The sequence below is a fragment of the Rhinatrema bivittatum genome, chromosome 3 (assembly GCF_901001135.1).
Source record: "Rhinatrema bivittatum chromosome 3, aRhiBiv1.1, whole genome shotgun sequence".
Lineage (NCBI taxonomy): Eukaryota > Metazoa > Chordata > Amphibia > Gymnophiona > Rhinatrematidae > Rhinatrema > Rhinatrema bivittatum.
In genome coordinates, this window is record NC_042617.1 from 33,923,110 (window position 1) to 33,938,056 (window position 14,947).

General features: G+C 48.3%; 1 protein-coding gene across 2 annotated transcripts in view; it reads right to left on the reverse strand.

Moving 5' to 3' along the window:
* The window catches only part of DNAH14 (dynein axonemal heavy chain 14), a 461,040-nt gene that overhangs the window by 102,330 nt on the left and 343,763 nt on the right, over positions 1–14,947 (reverse strand). Inside the window, exons 64-66 of one of the 2 annotated variants that reach the window (XM_029593089.1) lie at positions 13,603–13,698; positions 2,944–3,084; positions 1,314–1,529 (exon numbers count right to left, since the gene is read on the reverse strand). In XM_029593089.1, coding sequence (XP_029448949.1) covers positions 1,314–1,529; positions 2,944–3,084; positions 13,603–13,698 — 453 coding nt within the window. The remainder of the gene's footprint in view (positions 1–1,313; positions 1,530–2,943; positions 3,085–13,602; positions 13,699–14,947) is intronic. The other variant, XM_029593090.1, reaches the window with a different exon arrangement.

Genomic DNA, 14,947 nt, shown 5'->3' on the forward strand with positions numbered 1-14,947 from the left:
GCGGCGAGAGCGAGAGCAGCCCGGGGCGGATCGCGAGGCGGCTTTCAGCAGACCCCGCCGGCGAGGGTGCATGAACGCACGCCGTGACTTGAGCGCCCGGCTGGACGTCTGAGGTCACGGCGTGCGCCCATTCACCATCGCCGGCGAGGGCTGCTGGAAGCCGCCTCGCGATCCGCCCCGGGCTGCTCTCGCTCTCGCCGCCGGCTGCCCCCAGGAGGATGGGAGAGAGGACTGGGGCTGCTCCGGAGACCGGCACCCATGGACACGGCCAGGGCAGGTGAGCGGGGGCTGGGATTAGTCGCGATCTGAAGAGTGGCTTTCCCGGCGCGTTGGATTTTAGGTTGGGCAGGCAAGAGTTTAGGTTATGTTTGGAAACAGGTCCTTCCTTCCTGCTCCGGAGCTGTCAGCGCGCCCGCACGGGAGACCGGCACCATGGACGCGAGCGGGGGCTGGGGGAAAGTTTGCCCGATCCTGGCTCTTGTCCCGGGGGGTGAGGGGGTCGTTTGCCCGTGAAATTTCGTCTCTCTGACCTGACGCTCCACACTAACGCAGGGGTAAGGGTAGGCGGTAAGTTAGCAGGTTAAACACGCGGCAAAACTGCAGGTTAAAAAAGCGATAATCGGGGCGCACGTTACTGTATGGGAGGGAATAGCTAATCCGATCGTTTACATCTAATATACATGCCGCGGGCGGAAAGGGTTTCCCGTTGATTTAAAGAAGCAGTAAGGATGGGTTAAAAGGGATAGTGAATCGCGGGTTGGACTAACGCGGCCAAATTGTGAGTAGAAAGCGGGTTAGAAGCAGGGTAACCGCAGCCACACTTTACTGTATCGGCCTGAAAGTGACTTGTCCAGTCTCACAGAGAAATTTTCGCAGAATCTGAAGTCAGAAATGCCATGAACTCTCCTGGCCTGCCGTATGTAGCTCACTATTCTAACCTCTATGGCTGCTCATTAGTGACTTGGAAAATCCAAATAAAGGAACTTCACTGCTCACGTTCTTGTTCATTATAAAATGTTCATCTTTATTCCAACAAGGATGAAGAGCAATGCTATGGGTCTTAGCTGTAAGACAACAAGCATGTAGTTTTACATTATTCTTGTTGGAATAAAAGTGTACGAGTTTTTGTAATGAATAAGGGTTGTGTTTTATGTGCTGTATCTTGGCTGGCTAAAGCAATTGAGCTTTTGCTCCACCTAAGCTAATTTCAATTAGCGTTTATAAATTTGGTGCTGCAACGTTCCTTGAGATAATGAAGGATTTCGTTTTCCTGAGCTATACTGCAGGCATGCACATGGAAGGAGTCCAAGCACCTCATTTTCCCCCGCCATTGTCCGAATGAGGGAATAGGCGGGAGTGACAGGAAGGTTGCTCTTGTTACAATATTCCGACCATTCGTGGCTCAGCCCCTGGCGGTGTCCTGCCGTGAAGACGCCACTGTAGACCACGAACGCTGCCGAAATGAGGGTGTCACCCATGATCCCTTGCAAGCTCTGGTCCAGCCTATCGACCGACTCCTTCCATCGCACCTGGAACACCACAATATGCTTTCAGACACTGTGCCAAAGCTGTGCTTGAAGCAGAAAGCGTGATAACTAAAGACCACTTGCAAAAGTCCTTTAACCCTATCTCACCTTTTCCAAGTGAAACTCAGATTATGAGCTCCCTGGGAGCCTGCTAAAATTCACTGTGTGAAAAAGAGATGCCTGGGTTCCATGCTAGGTCCTGCTCTCTGGTTTCCAGGTCACATCTCCTCAGGTTTCCAGCTACCGTAAGTTATTTTTGGACTCGCTGTTGGCTGCTCACCGCTAATGAATTTTGTTCAATCCAACTAGCAGACCACCATCTGATGATAAAAGCAAGGAAACTGGAGCTCAGGTTGCTTAATCCATTTTACTATGTAAAGGTTGATAGAAGAGAGCAAAGTTCTAATGACAATGCTGCACAGAAATTAAACAGATACGACCTTGAGGTTACAGAGCCAGGACTCGTATGGAACCGCACGTCTCTCATTTTCATACCGTGTGACTTGTGTAAGTGGTAGAGCTCCTTCTGTGATTCAGTTTTTAGAAATCATGCAATCTAAGGCCTAGATTCATGAAAATGCTATAAATTTTGTCTGCAATAAGGAAATGGGGGTGTGGCTATGATAATGAGAGAGAGACTCTTTATAAGGCTTCATAGTGGTCAACTATTTATATCACTAAAGGAGGGCTAGCTAATAACCAGAGATGAGGTTTTGTGGTGGTTTAGGGTTTTGGGGCCAGTTTGAGCCTTACGAACGAACAGCACAGTGAAGATATGAAGCCAATTGGCGTAGGGAAAGTCTCACAAAGATGAGATCTCTACAATGTTCTCTTAGCCTATCTAGATGGACTCTATAACAGGGTACTGTCAAGCTAGGGTGAGAGAACACTGTGGAAATCTCATCTTTGTGAGACTTTCCTCACTCCAAGTGACATTAAATCTTCACTGAGGTGTACTGTGCAGTTCATACGTTTCACTCTGCATGTCACACTGGCCCCCAAACCCTAAACCACCACGAAAACCTCACCTCGAGTTACTAGCTGGCCCGCCTAAAGTGATATAAATAGTTGAATTCTGTGAAGGCCTCCCCAGAGGCTCTCTCTCTCTCTGCTCCTCGCCACTCCCTCTCCCTTTCCAAGATCAGAAACGGCCAAAATGCAATTTGCAATCTTTATCACAAATTACATTACAGCCGTTTTGGGCATATCGCACAGCTTAGCTCACGCATTATGCCGTTATCACGGGCGTCAACGCCATAAATGCATTTTGATGAATGACCCTGTAATTTAGCTATTTGTCAAATATTCTTTTTACTCCCCCTTTTCTCCCATTTAAACCTCATTTTTCCATAAATGGAGGTGAAATTCTCCCCTGAGGCTGAATCCCTCCGGCGCGATAAGAAGATAAAGGAAGTACTTTCTCGTCATCCAGGGCTGAGATTAAAGCAGAAGCTCTCTGCAGGCGCCGGGTGGTAAGGTGTTTCCGATCTGCTAGGATTTCCTTCTGGGTTATGCTTTCGTCAAACTGTGCCTGTAAGGACTTCTGGTGCTCTTCAACCTAAAAACAAGGGGCTCAAGCTATAAAAGCAGACAGTTTTAATCGGCACTAACACAAAATATTTCCCTTCTGTAGACAGGAAACAAGGACCAGAGCGTTTTCCACTGCAGGCCCAGTAAGGTGGAATGCATTAGATCAGGGGTCAGGAACCTTTTTGGCTGAGAGAGCCATAAACGCCACATATTTTAAAATGTAATTCCATGAGAGCCATACAATATGTTTAAAACTAAATACAAGTAAATGTGTGCATTTTATGTAAGATCCCACTTTTAATGTACAATAAGTCTGAAAATATTACACCAGGCCTTAAGACACCAATACATCTCCTATTAGGAAAACGGACCAAGTCAGGCTGCTATAGAGTCCTACACAGAAACAACACGCCAGCAGAAAACCTCACCTGAATCACGTGCTGTCCCTCACCTAACATAGAATAAAGAGACCAAAACGCATAACAAGAAGCATGCAGAAAAAACTGAATTGGAAACTGCAACAAGCCAGAGTCTCTGTATGCAGTGTAACAAAGGAAAAAAGAAACATCACCCATCCTTATAAAACAAATCAAGAAATATAAAATCATCAGCAGTAAAACTGTACTAACAAAAAGAACATATTTCGAAACAGCTGATGAGAGGAATATCCAATAATTAAAACTCATATAAAACATTTCCAGATACCAACAAAATATTTCAAAATAGCAGACACAAAGATCCAGTAATGAAAAATAATAAGGATACAAAAATTTTTTTGCTCTGCATACCTGGGAACGTTTGATATCCAGGTGTCCTGAGATTGTTCTGAATTAGCAGGAGGTGGGGTGGTTTGCTTGGAACTTTCTCCTCTCTCAGTCACATACCAGCGCTCTCTCTCACACTGGCTCTCAATGACACACTTATACACACATGCTCTCAGTACTCACATATACACCTGTTTTTTCTCACTCACTTATATAGGCTCTTAATTACACATTTACACACATGCTGTCTATCTTTTCACGCTTACACACACACACAGGCTTTCAATCACATAAATACATGCTGTCTTTTTCTCTCACACACAGACTCTCATTCACATGCTTACAAACATGTCCTCTCTTTCTCTCATTTACACACAGGCTCTCAATCACATACTCACATGCTCCCTCACCTAAATCAGCTCTCAATCACACACAGACACACATGGTCTCTCTCTCTCATTTAAACACAGGCTCTCAATCACATACTCACATGCTCCATCACCTAAATCAGCTCTCAGTCACACACGGTCTCTCTCTCTCATTTAAACACAGGCTCTCAATCACATACTCACATGCTCCATCACCTAAACCAGCTGTCAATCAGACACAGACACACATGATCTCTCTCTTACTTATACACACAGGCTCTTAATCATACATACACATGATTTCTCTCACACACAAAGGATCTCAATCATACACACATACTCTTTCACACAAACAGGTTTTCAATCACAAACTTACACATACAGATTCCCAATGGTAAACTTACATTCATGCTCTCTCTCTCACAGGCAGGCTCTCAATCACAGACATACTCTCTTTCACATACACAGGCTCTCAATCATTCACATACATGCAATCTCACTCACACACACAGGATCTCAAACACACACGCTTGCTCGCTCATTCACTCTCTCTCTCCCCCACCCCCACCCCAGGAACTCGCGGCAGCAGCAGCCTCCTCCCAACACTAACCTCCTTCATTTTCAGCCCTCGCGGAGGCGGAGTCCCATCGGCCGCGGTTGAAACTCTTCATTTTCCTCCGAGCCGCGCTGCAGTCTTCTTCCCACAAGCGTGGCCTCTTCTTCTCGCGCAGGCACCCGATGCTCACCACTTCCTCTTCCGGGCCGCGGGAAGAAGAGAGCACGCCGGTGCCGCTCAGCACCGGCGTGCTCTCTTCTTCCCGCGGCCTGGAAGAGGAAGTGGTGAGCATCGGGTGCCTGCGCGGGAAGACTCCCGCACAGGCACCCGATGACTCCAGCGCTGGCACCCGGCTGACTCCAGTCGTGCCGCTGCCGGCGTGCTCTCTCCTCCTCCTCCCCCCCCCCGCGGCCCGGAAGAGGAAGTGGAGAGCATCGGGTGCCTGCGCGGGAAGAAGAGACCACACTAGCGTGGTCTCTTCTTCCGCGCAGGCACCCGATGCTCACCACTTCCTCTTCCGGGCCGCGGGGGGGGGGGGGGGAGGAGGAGAAGAGAGCACGCCGGTGCCGCTGACTCCAGCTGTCCCGCCGCGTTCCGCCCGGGCTGACAGCATTTTAAGCCCGGGCGGCGGAGGACCGGGGAGCAGCTGGGTCAGCGGGGAACCGCGAAGTGTGGCGACACTTGTCTGCGAGCCAGATGCAGCCCTCAAAAGAGCCATATCTGGCTCGCGAGCCATGGGTTCCCGACCCCTGCATTAGATTGTCGGCTGAGCAGAGGAGAGGAGCACACACATTTTGCAGATTGAGAACATTTTCACTTGTTTCTGATAGATAACAAAAATATCTATTATCTTCCTTTCCTTCCTGGCTATTTCATTCTTGCGACGGATAAAGGTCTATTGTTTTATTCCGATATATCCATTAAGGACAGAAGGAAATCAGGGAGACAGAAGCAGTACTGTACTGTTGGTTTCACGAGTCTTACGTTAGGCTCACTGATAAGTCCCAAGGTGGCACCATTAGAGCGAAAAGTAACTTGGGGAGGGATTACCTGTTACAGCAGGAGTGGATCTGCTCTAGAATTCTGGACAAAATGTGATTCTTTGAAGCTTGGATACCTTTAATTGGGCCAATGTATGAATAATCGAAAGAGGGAGGTATTGGAAGGTACTTAAAAGATTTGGGGCTTGGGTCCTTAAAGCAAGCTGCCCTCCCTCTCGCCCCACACAAAAATCACTCAGTCATGCACTTCTTCTCCTCTCTTCAAAAATGTACATATAATTACGTGTTTGTGTATGTATATATATGTGTGTGTGTGTGTGTGTAACAATTTTAATTATTTAAAGGAGAAGTAGTGAGCAGGCAGTTTATAGGAAACCCAGAGAGGATCTGTAATAATCCGCTCTCAAAACAGGCAATTACCTGATATCTGGAAGCACAATTTTGCTACCACAGAATACAAGGACCCAAATGCAAGCTCTCAGGGCTGGAGGAGGATGTGTTCTGCAGAGTAGGGAATGAATTGAGTGCCAGATAGAGCTGAATCAGCCAATTAAATCTAGCGGTCTCCCCTGGCGGAAAATTCTTGAGGTGCTAAAAACTACGCTTGGGACCCAGAGGCTCCTGTTTAAAGATAATGTTCTACGTGAACTTTCAAGGCCACATAGACAGACTGCAACAGTTCTGAATAATTCTTATTTTGGCCCAAGAACAGATATAGCAAATGTTGCTTACCTGATGTAACAGGTGTTCTCACAGGACAGCAGGATGTTAGTCCTCACAAATGGGTGACATCGAGGATGGAGCCCACCACGGAAAACTTCTGTCAAAGTTTAAACAGAACTTTGACTGGCCCCTACTGGGCATGCCCAGCAAGGCACTGACCCTGCAGCCAGCAGGGGTCTCCCTTCAGTCTGATTTTCAAAGCTACAGGCAGTGCCTAGAAAGTAAAAACAAAACGAACCCAACACCGCGGGGTGGCGGGCGGGTTTCGTGAGGACTAACATCCTGCTGTCCTGTGAGAACACCTGTTACATCAGGTAAGCAACATTTGCTTTCTCACAGGACAAGCAGGATGGTTGTCCTCACAAATGGGTGAGTACCGAGCTGAGGATGTCCTGACTTGCACCAAATGCACCCAACGACGTGCAACAGGCAGTACAAGTGGGGTGGAATTTGGGAAAGGGCATCCGCACCCTACCGGGAAGGTGGAAGGGTGTTGGTACATCAGGTTGGAAAAAGGTTACGCAAGACAGATTGGCCGAAGATGGAGTCCTGTCTTCCAGCTTTGTCCAAACAATAGTGGGCTGCAAAGGTATGGAGAGAACTCCAGGTTGCAGCCCTGCAGATGTCAGGAAGCGGCACCGATCGAAGGTGTGCCACTGACGTCGCCATGGCCCTCACAGAGTGTGCTTTGACACGGTCTTGGAAAGGAATGCCAGCCTGCTCATAGCAGAAAGAAATGCAGTCCGCCAACCAGGAGGAAAGAGCCTGCTTACCCACAGGTTGTCCTAACTTGTTAGGATGGAAAGAGACGAATAATTGAGTGCTCTTCCTGTGAGAAACTGTACGGTCTAGGTAAAAGGCTAGAGCTCGTTTACAGTCTAGGGTATGCAGGGTCTGTTCTCCAGAGTTGGAGTGGGGCCTGGGAAAAAAGATAGGTAGTATGATGGATTGATTGATATGAAACTCAGAAACTACCTTAGGTAAAAATTTAGGGTGAGTGCGGAGTACCGCCCGGTCCTGCAGGAGTTTAGTGTAAGGCGGATAGGTAACTAGGGCCTGTAATTCACTAACCCTGCGAGCTGAAGTGATAGCCAAAAGGAATAACACTTTCCATGTGAGATACTTTAACTCACAGGAGTGCAGAGGTTCGAAAGGAGGTTTCATTAGACGACCAAGAACCAGATTAAGGTCCCAGGATGGGGCCGGAGGCCGTAAGGGTGGCTTCAGATGGAGCAAGCCTTTAAGAAAACGTGTTACTAGGGGTTGTACTGAAATAGGGACACCCTGTACACCTTTATGGAAGGCGGCTACCGCACTGACATGCATCCTAATGGAAGAGGTTTTAAGACCTGATTCAGAGAGATGCCATAAATAGTCCAAGAATTTGGAAATTGGACAGGAAAGGGGATCAAGGGACTGAGAAGTGCACCATGATGTGTACCTTTTCCATTTGTATGAGTAAGACTTTCTTGTGGAAGGCTTTCGTGAAGCTATCAGGACTCGAGAAACGGAATCTGAAAGGTTGAAAGGCTGAAGGACTAACCTTTCAACATCCATGCCGTCAGGGACAAGGCTTGGAGGTTGGGATGGAGGAGGCATCCGTCGTTTTGAGTGAGCAGATGCGGGTCCTTTCCCAGAGGAATGTGCCTGCGGATGGAGAGATCCTGGAGTATTGGAAACCATACTTGGCGTGGCCAGTAAGGTGCTATCAGGATCATGGTTCCTCCGTCCTGGCGTAGCTTCACGAGAGTCTTTGACACAAGAGGAAGTGGGGGGAATGCGTAGAGCAGACCGGTTGTCCACTTGAGGGAGAATGCATCCCTCGGCCGAGAGTTCTGGCTCCGAATGAGAGAGCAGTAATCGTCCACTTTGTGGTTCTGAGGGGACGCAAAGAGGTCTATGCGGGGAGAACCCCACTTGTGAAACAGAGAGGTCGCTACCAGAGGATCGAGTGACCACTCGTGCGGTCGGAAGACACGGCTCAGCCGGTCTGCCAATACATTGTCTACTCCCGGCAGGTAAGTGGCCCTGAGGTACATAGAGTGGGAGAGGGCTTCCGCCCAGATCTGCGCAGCTTCCTGACACAGAAGGAAGGAGCCTGTGCCTCCCTGCTTGTTTATGTACCACATGGCCACTTGGTTGTCCGTCTGGATTAAGATTATCTGATGAAAGAGATGATCTTTGAAAGTGCGGAGCGCATAGCGGATTGCTCGAAGTTCCAGGAAATTGATCTGGTGTTCGGCTTCCTCGTTGGACCATAACCCTTGGGTTTGAAAATTGTCCACATGGGCCCCCCAACCGATGTGGGAAGCGTCGGTGGTTAGGATAACTTGCGGATCCGGTGGAAGAAAGGGTAAGCCCTGAAGGAGGTTGACCTGAGTCGTCCACCAAGTTAAGGATAGGCGCAGCGCTTGTGTGACTGTGATTATGGAGGACAGAGGCTGAAAAGCTTGAATCCATTGTTGTCGTAGAGTCCATTGTGTTACCCTCATGGCTAGTCTGGTCATGGGAGTGACTTGAACCGAGGATGCCATGTGTCCTAGGAGAACTAGGAATTGGCGAGCTGTGGCAGTGTCTTGAGACTGGAGCTGGTGAGCTAGGGACATGAGAGTTTGGACCCGTTGTAGCGGAAGGTAGGCCTTTGCCTGTAAGGTGTCCAAGTCTGCCCCAATGAAAGATAAGGTTTGAGATGGGACGAAGCAAGATTTCTCGTAATTGACAAGAAACCCTAAGGAAAGGAGTGTGTTGATTGTCAATTGTAGGGAGGACCGGGCAATCTGAGGGGTGGAGGCCCTGATCAGCCAGTCGTCCAGATAGGGGTATACGTGGACACCTTCCTTCCTGAGGAATGCTGCTACAACTACGAGGCATTTGGTGAAGACCCGTGGAGCAGATGCCAGACCGAAAGGCAGTACTCGGTATTGATAATGGTCGCGGCCTACGAGAAACCGCAGATATTTGCGATGGGATTGTGTTATCGCAATATGGGTATAAGCTTCCTTGAGGTCGAGGGAGCATAGCCAATCCCCTTTCTGCAGCAGAGGGAGTAACGTGCCCAGGGTTACCATCTTGAACTTTTCTTTTTGCAGATACTTGTTGAGGGCTCGAAGGTCTAAAATTGGACGTAGCCCTCCTGATTTCTTTGGAATTAGGAAGTATCTGGAATAGAATCCCTTGCCTCGTTGAGAGGGAGGAACGAGTTCTATAGCATTTGATTGCAGAAGAAGAGATACTTCCTGTTGTAATTGAGCCAAATGGCTGGATAGACTCCACGCTTGAAGCGGCGGGGAGTCTGCCGGAAGAGTTATGAAATTGAGGTGGTAACCCTGTGCGATAATCGCCAGCACCCACTGGTCTGAGGTAATCCGTATCCAATGCTGTAGAAAGTGGCACAGACGACCCCCTACAGGGATGTGGGGGAGTGGGATATGGCATGTGCTCCGAGTCGGGAAGTCAAAGGCCTGCCGCAGGCCCGGGGGGTGGGGCTACAGCAGGTCTTTGTTTCCGAGGTTGGCGTGGCTGAGGTCTGGTGGAGGATCGAGCCGGACGAGGCCTAGTCGACGGAGGGTAATAACGACGTGGCCGAAAGAATGACTTTTTGGAGTCCTTCTTAGGTGGTGGTTTGGAGGATACCTCAGATGGAACAGACGAAAGTTGTTTCAACGTCTCGTGGTGATCCTTCAATTCCGCCACAATTTGTTGAATCTGTTCTCCGAACAGATTATCCCCTAAGCAGGGTAAATCGGCTAGACGATCCTGAACCTCTGGGCGAAGGTTGGATGATTTTAACCAAGCCCAACGTCTGGCTGAGATGGCAGTAGCTGAGACTTTCGTGGAAGCATCGAAGATATCGTAGGCCGTTCGGATCTCGTGCTTCCCAGCTTCAAATCCTTTGTGAAGGAGGGCTTGAAGCTGTGGCTGGTATTGGTCCGGTAAGGTGTCAGCGTAGTCCTGCATTTGTTTAAGGATAGCTCTGTTGTACTGAGTCATATAAAGTTGGTATGAAGCTATACGAGATATCAACATAGCCCCATGATACACTTTCCTTCCCACACTATCAAGAAATTGGTTGTCCTTGATAGGGGGAGTGGAAGAGTGTGGCTTTAAACGCTTGGCTTTCTTTTGCGCAGACTCAACTACAACAGAGCGATGATCCAGTTGAGACTTCTGAAATCCTGGTGCTGACTGAACGAGGTAGGTTGAGTCAGCTTTTTTATTGACTGGTGACACAGATGAAGGTGATTCCCAGTTTTTCTTTAAAAGATCCAGAAATACTTGGTGAATGGGGATGGAAGCGATGATCTTGGGGGCATCCAGAAATTGGAGCAGCTCCATCATTTGGTGCCTGTCATCGGTCTCAGATTGCAGCTGAAAAGGCACAACTTCTGACATCTCCTTTACAAAATTTATAAAGGAGAGATCTTCAGGAGGAGATCGTTTTCTACTCTCTGTAGGAGATGGTGGGGATGGTAAATCTGTATCTGAAGATGAATCATCACCCCAGGTATCATAAGGATCATGTAAGGTTTGCTGTCCTGAAGGACCTGGTAGAGGATCCAAAGGCATCGATGGAACCGGTGCTGCAAGCGGAACAGTGAACGGCATCGAGGGCTTCGGGGCCACCGATGGAATCGGTGCCGATCTTGGAATCGATGGAGCCGAAGGATAAATCGGTGGAAAGGTATGTGAAGGCACCGATGGAACGACACCGGACGGAGGAATCCGGAACGGTGTTTCTCCTGTCGATGAATGTCCTTCCGGAGATGATGGTGTAGTCGGTGCTAATGAAATCACCGATGGAAGGGCGCGCATAAGTGCCTCCATACGATTTAGTATCGGTGCCAACGCTTCCACTATAGGCTCGGTGGTCGGTTCCATCCTCGGTGGCAGAGTCGGTGCTGAGGTCGGTGCCTGAGGCGGTGCCGGAATCGGTGCCGGAGGCGGTGCCGGTGGAGGCTGGAATCTTCGCATCGCATTCTCGATGGCCTCCTGGACCAGCCGGTCCAGTTCTGCCCGGAGACCAGGGGTAAGCATACCCGGCTCGACGGGAGAGGGAGGCTGAGGCAGGGCCGGAGGGACCACCGTAACCGGTGGGATCACGGCCCCCGCACCCCGGGAGGGTGAGGGTTTCCTCGGTGCCTGCGAACGAGACGTGGACGGTGCCAGGTCCGACCGAGGCTTTTTCTTCGGTGGCTCGGCCTGTTCAGAGGTCGATGGTTGCGGATCCTCGACGGGCCGAGACTTGTGCCGTCGATGGCGATGCTTATCCTTCCGATCTCCTCGGTCATCCGGGGAGGGGACAGGAGTCGACGGCCGAGAAGTCATCGATGGTGGACGGTCACCGGCGGGCTGGCGATGGTGGTGCAACTTCGACGGTGCCGGTTCCGATGACGTCGATGCTATCGATGGCGTTGGGGTGGGTGCATGGAAGAGGAGCCCCATCTTCTCCATCCTGGCCTTGCGACCCTTAGGTGTCATTAAGGCACATTTGGTGCAAGTCAGGACATCATGCTCACTACCCAAACATAAAACACAAACCCTATGGGGGTCAGTGATGGACATAGTCCGGGTACAATCCGGACATCGACGGAACCCCCGTCGCCATGGCTTAAGGCCAAATTTAGGCGCGGGCTCAGTAAGTTCCCACAGGCCTCAAGGGCCAAAATCGACGGCCGCCGATTAAAAAAGGGAAAAAACTTACCGGTTTCCGCGAAAGTGACAAAAATTTGTCGAAGGGAGACCCCTGAGGGGCAAATTTTCTTCGGATAGAAAAATACCGAATTCCTGTCAGGAACGTGGTAAGAGAGCTCCTTTCACCGCGTGGCAACTGCTGCGCGGAAAAAAGAAGACTGAAGGGAGACCCCTGCTGGCTGCAGGGTCAGTGCCTTGCTGGGCATGCCCAGTAGGGGCCAGTCAAAGTTCTGTTTAAACTTTGACAGAAGTTTTCCGTGGTGGGCTCCATCCTCGATGTCACCCATTTGTGAGGACAACCATCCTGCTTGTCCTGTGAGAACACAACCTACAAGGAGTCCAGTTTTCCTCAGGACCAGTACAGCTACTAGAACTTTGTAGGACAAAATATGAATTACAATTAGTTGAGTTTAGTTTATTAAAATGTGTTAATCATTTATGCCAAGGGCACTAAGCGATGTACAAGTATACATTCATAATATAAAAATTCTAAAACCACAGAACAAGTAGAAGGACCAAGCAAATAAGGAATCTACAACTATATTAATATCCAACACAGCAACAACAATGAATCATTTCTGCCTTCAGTTATGCTTACTCAGTCAAAGGCCTGCTTCAAGAGAAATGCCTTCAACAATGATTTAAAGGTCTTAATACATTCAGACTGCCACAAGACTATAGGGAGAGTGTTCCATAGCTGAGGAGCCTGCAAATGAAAATGCACAGTCTCTAGTCTCGGCTAGGCGAGCTTGTTTTAGGGAGGGGGCGTCAAGAAGGAGATGGAGTATCTCTCGCTTGCATACTGACGATCAGGGGCTGGTAAGCCCAAGCAGCCATCTGATTTCGTTTAAAAATACCAAGTGCATCATGTTGTAGATGGGGAAACCCTCAACCGACAGGGATTCTGCGATTCTGACACCTTCTTAATAATAATAATAATAATAATAATAATCATACTAATGTCAACCATTCCATATGTTGCAGCTCCACTTCTGCTCTGTGCATCTTTACCCTTCTGATGGTTTTTTAGGCAAAATGCTGGCACTGAGTATGAGAGCGATATAAAATTCTTGGAGGTCAGTATTCAAAAGTTACCTGGACACCCCCCCCCCCCCCCCTCCCGGTCAGCTAAATTTTACCCAGGTACCTCATTACCCAGACAAAATAAGTCTGCTAACAAGAGACGGCAGTGGGGACATTCCAGGAGCACTGATGGGCAGTGCCATCCAGCTAAAGTTACTCAGATATATGAAACGGAACACTTATCCGGGAATGTTTTGCTGAATGTCTGGGTAAAGTTTCTTGGGTAATTTTCCCGCTCACCAGCCCGCTGAATATTGACCTATTTTTAAAAACCACCTGGGCAGTTTCCCTTTGAAGTTGAGTTGCAAGCTATGCGCAAACTGAAGTGTGAACATACTTTGCAACCACGTGGCTTCTTACCATAGCTAAGCACTTTTGCTTTTCTTTCAGTTTTTCCTGGGTGAGTCTTAATGCCTCTTGAGCTTCTGCCACACGGCGCTGTTTCGGTTTAACCAACTGGATAAAAATGGACGTTGCAATGTTTGAGATGGCATGAGGAAAATGTGTACAAAATAAATTAGCAATAAATTATTCACTATTTGATAGCTCAGGGCTTTCGGTGCTACACAATGTGAATATGTTTGCATGGTGGGTTAAAACCATCAATTATTATTTAGAAAGCTGTGGCATAAACGTGGCTGGTTTAAGCAGGTTGCCTCGTGGTTAGAATAATAGACTAGGAAGCAGGAGACCTGGATGCAAATCCCGCATCTACCACTGACTTTTGTTGGGCAGTTTGCTTTATCTTCCATTGCCTTAAGTATCCATTTAGTCTGTAAGCTCTTTGGGGTAGGTGCTCATTGTACCTGTTTTGTTAAGGTGATATATAAGTGCCAAAGTAATAGTAAAATGCTCATCTGAGTGGCATACGCTACAATCAGCTGGGATGAATAATATTCGGGGGTTCCAGGAGAAAGCATGAGAATTCGATATTTACAACAGGTAGTGAAGGAAACAATTGCTAAGGCCAGAGATGGATCTCCGAAGACACTTTGAGCCAGATCCATCAGGCGGCACATCTGTCAGGCATAATGCTGTTAGTCAAAACTGAAACAAAATGGAGGCAACCACCCCCAAAATAATATAATACAGAAACAGAATGGCAGAAAGAATTTGTCTATTAGTGCTTTTATTGTATCTATTGTTTTTTTCTGGGATTATATCTCATTGCTTTTCGTATTAGCCCTTTGTGGTTACCCTAGTTTGCTTTCTGGCACCTCTGTTTTTGAGCAGTGCTATTAGTGGCGCTCCTCTACATCAGAGGTGGTCAAACTCTGGTCCTCCAGAGCCACCAACAGGCCTGGTTTTCCGAACATCCACAGTGCAATGGAGGCAGCGCATGCAAATCTATCTCATGCATATTCATTGCGGATATCCTGAAAACCAGGCCTGTTGGTGGCTCTGGAGGGTGAGAGATGGCCATGCACTAAGCATGTTAATGCATGCTGTTTGCATGTGCAATAGTCTTACTGTCAAGTTCTCTGATGTGACAACAACATGCATACAAATGAGAAAAACCAATTAGTTTAATGGCCTCATTAGGTATTAATGCTGGATGCACTAAGCAGTGTTAACATCTAAGAGAGCTAACATGGGCTACTTAAAGAAAGAAAGCTAAATGCATGAGTACCGCTGCCCCCTTCCTTATTTAGGAACTCCAGGATCTTATTCCCTTAAAACAGAATGGCCTTTTCAGGCCCCTCAC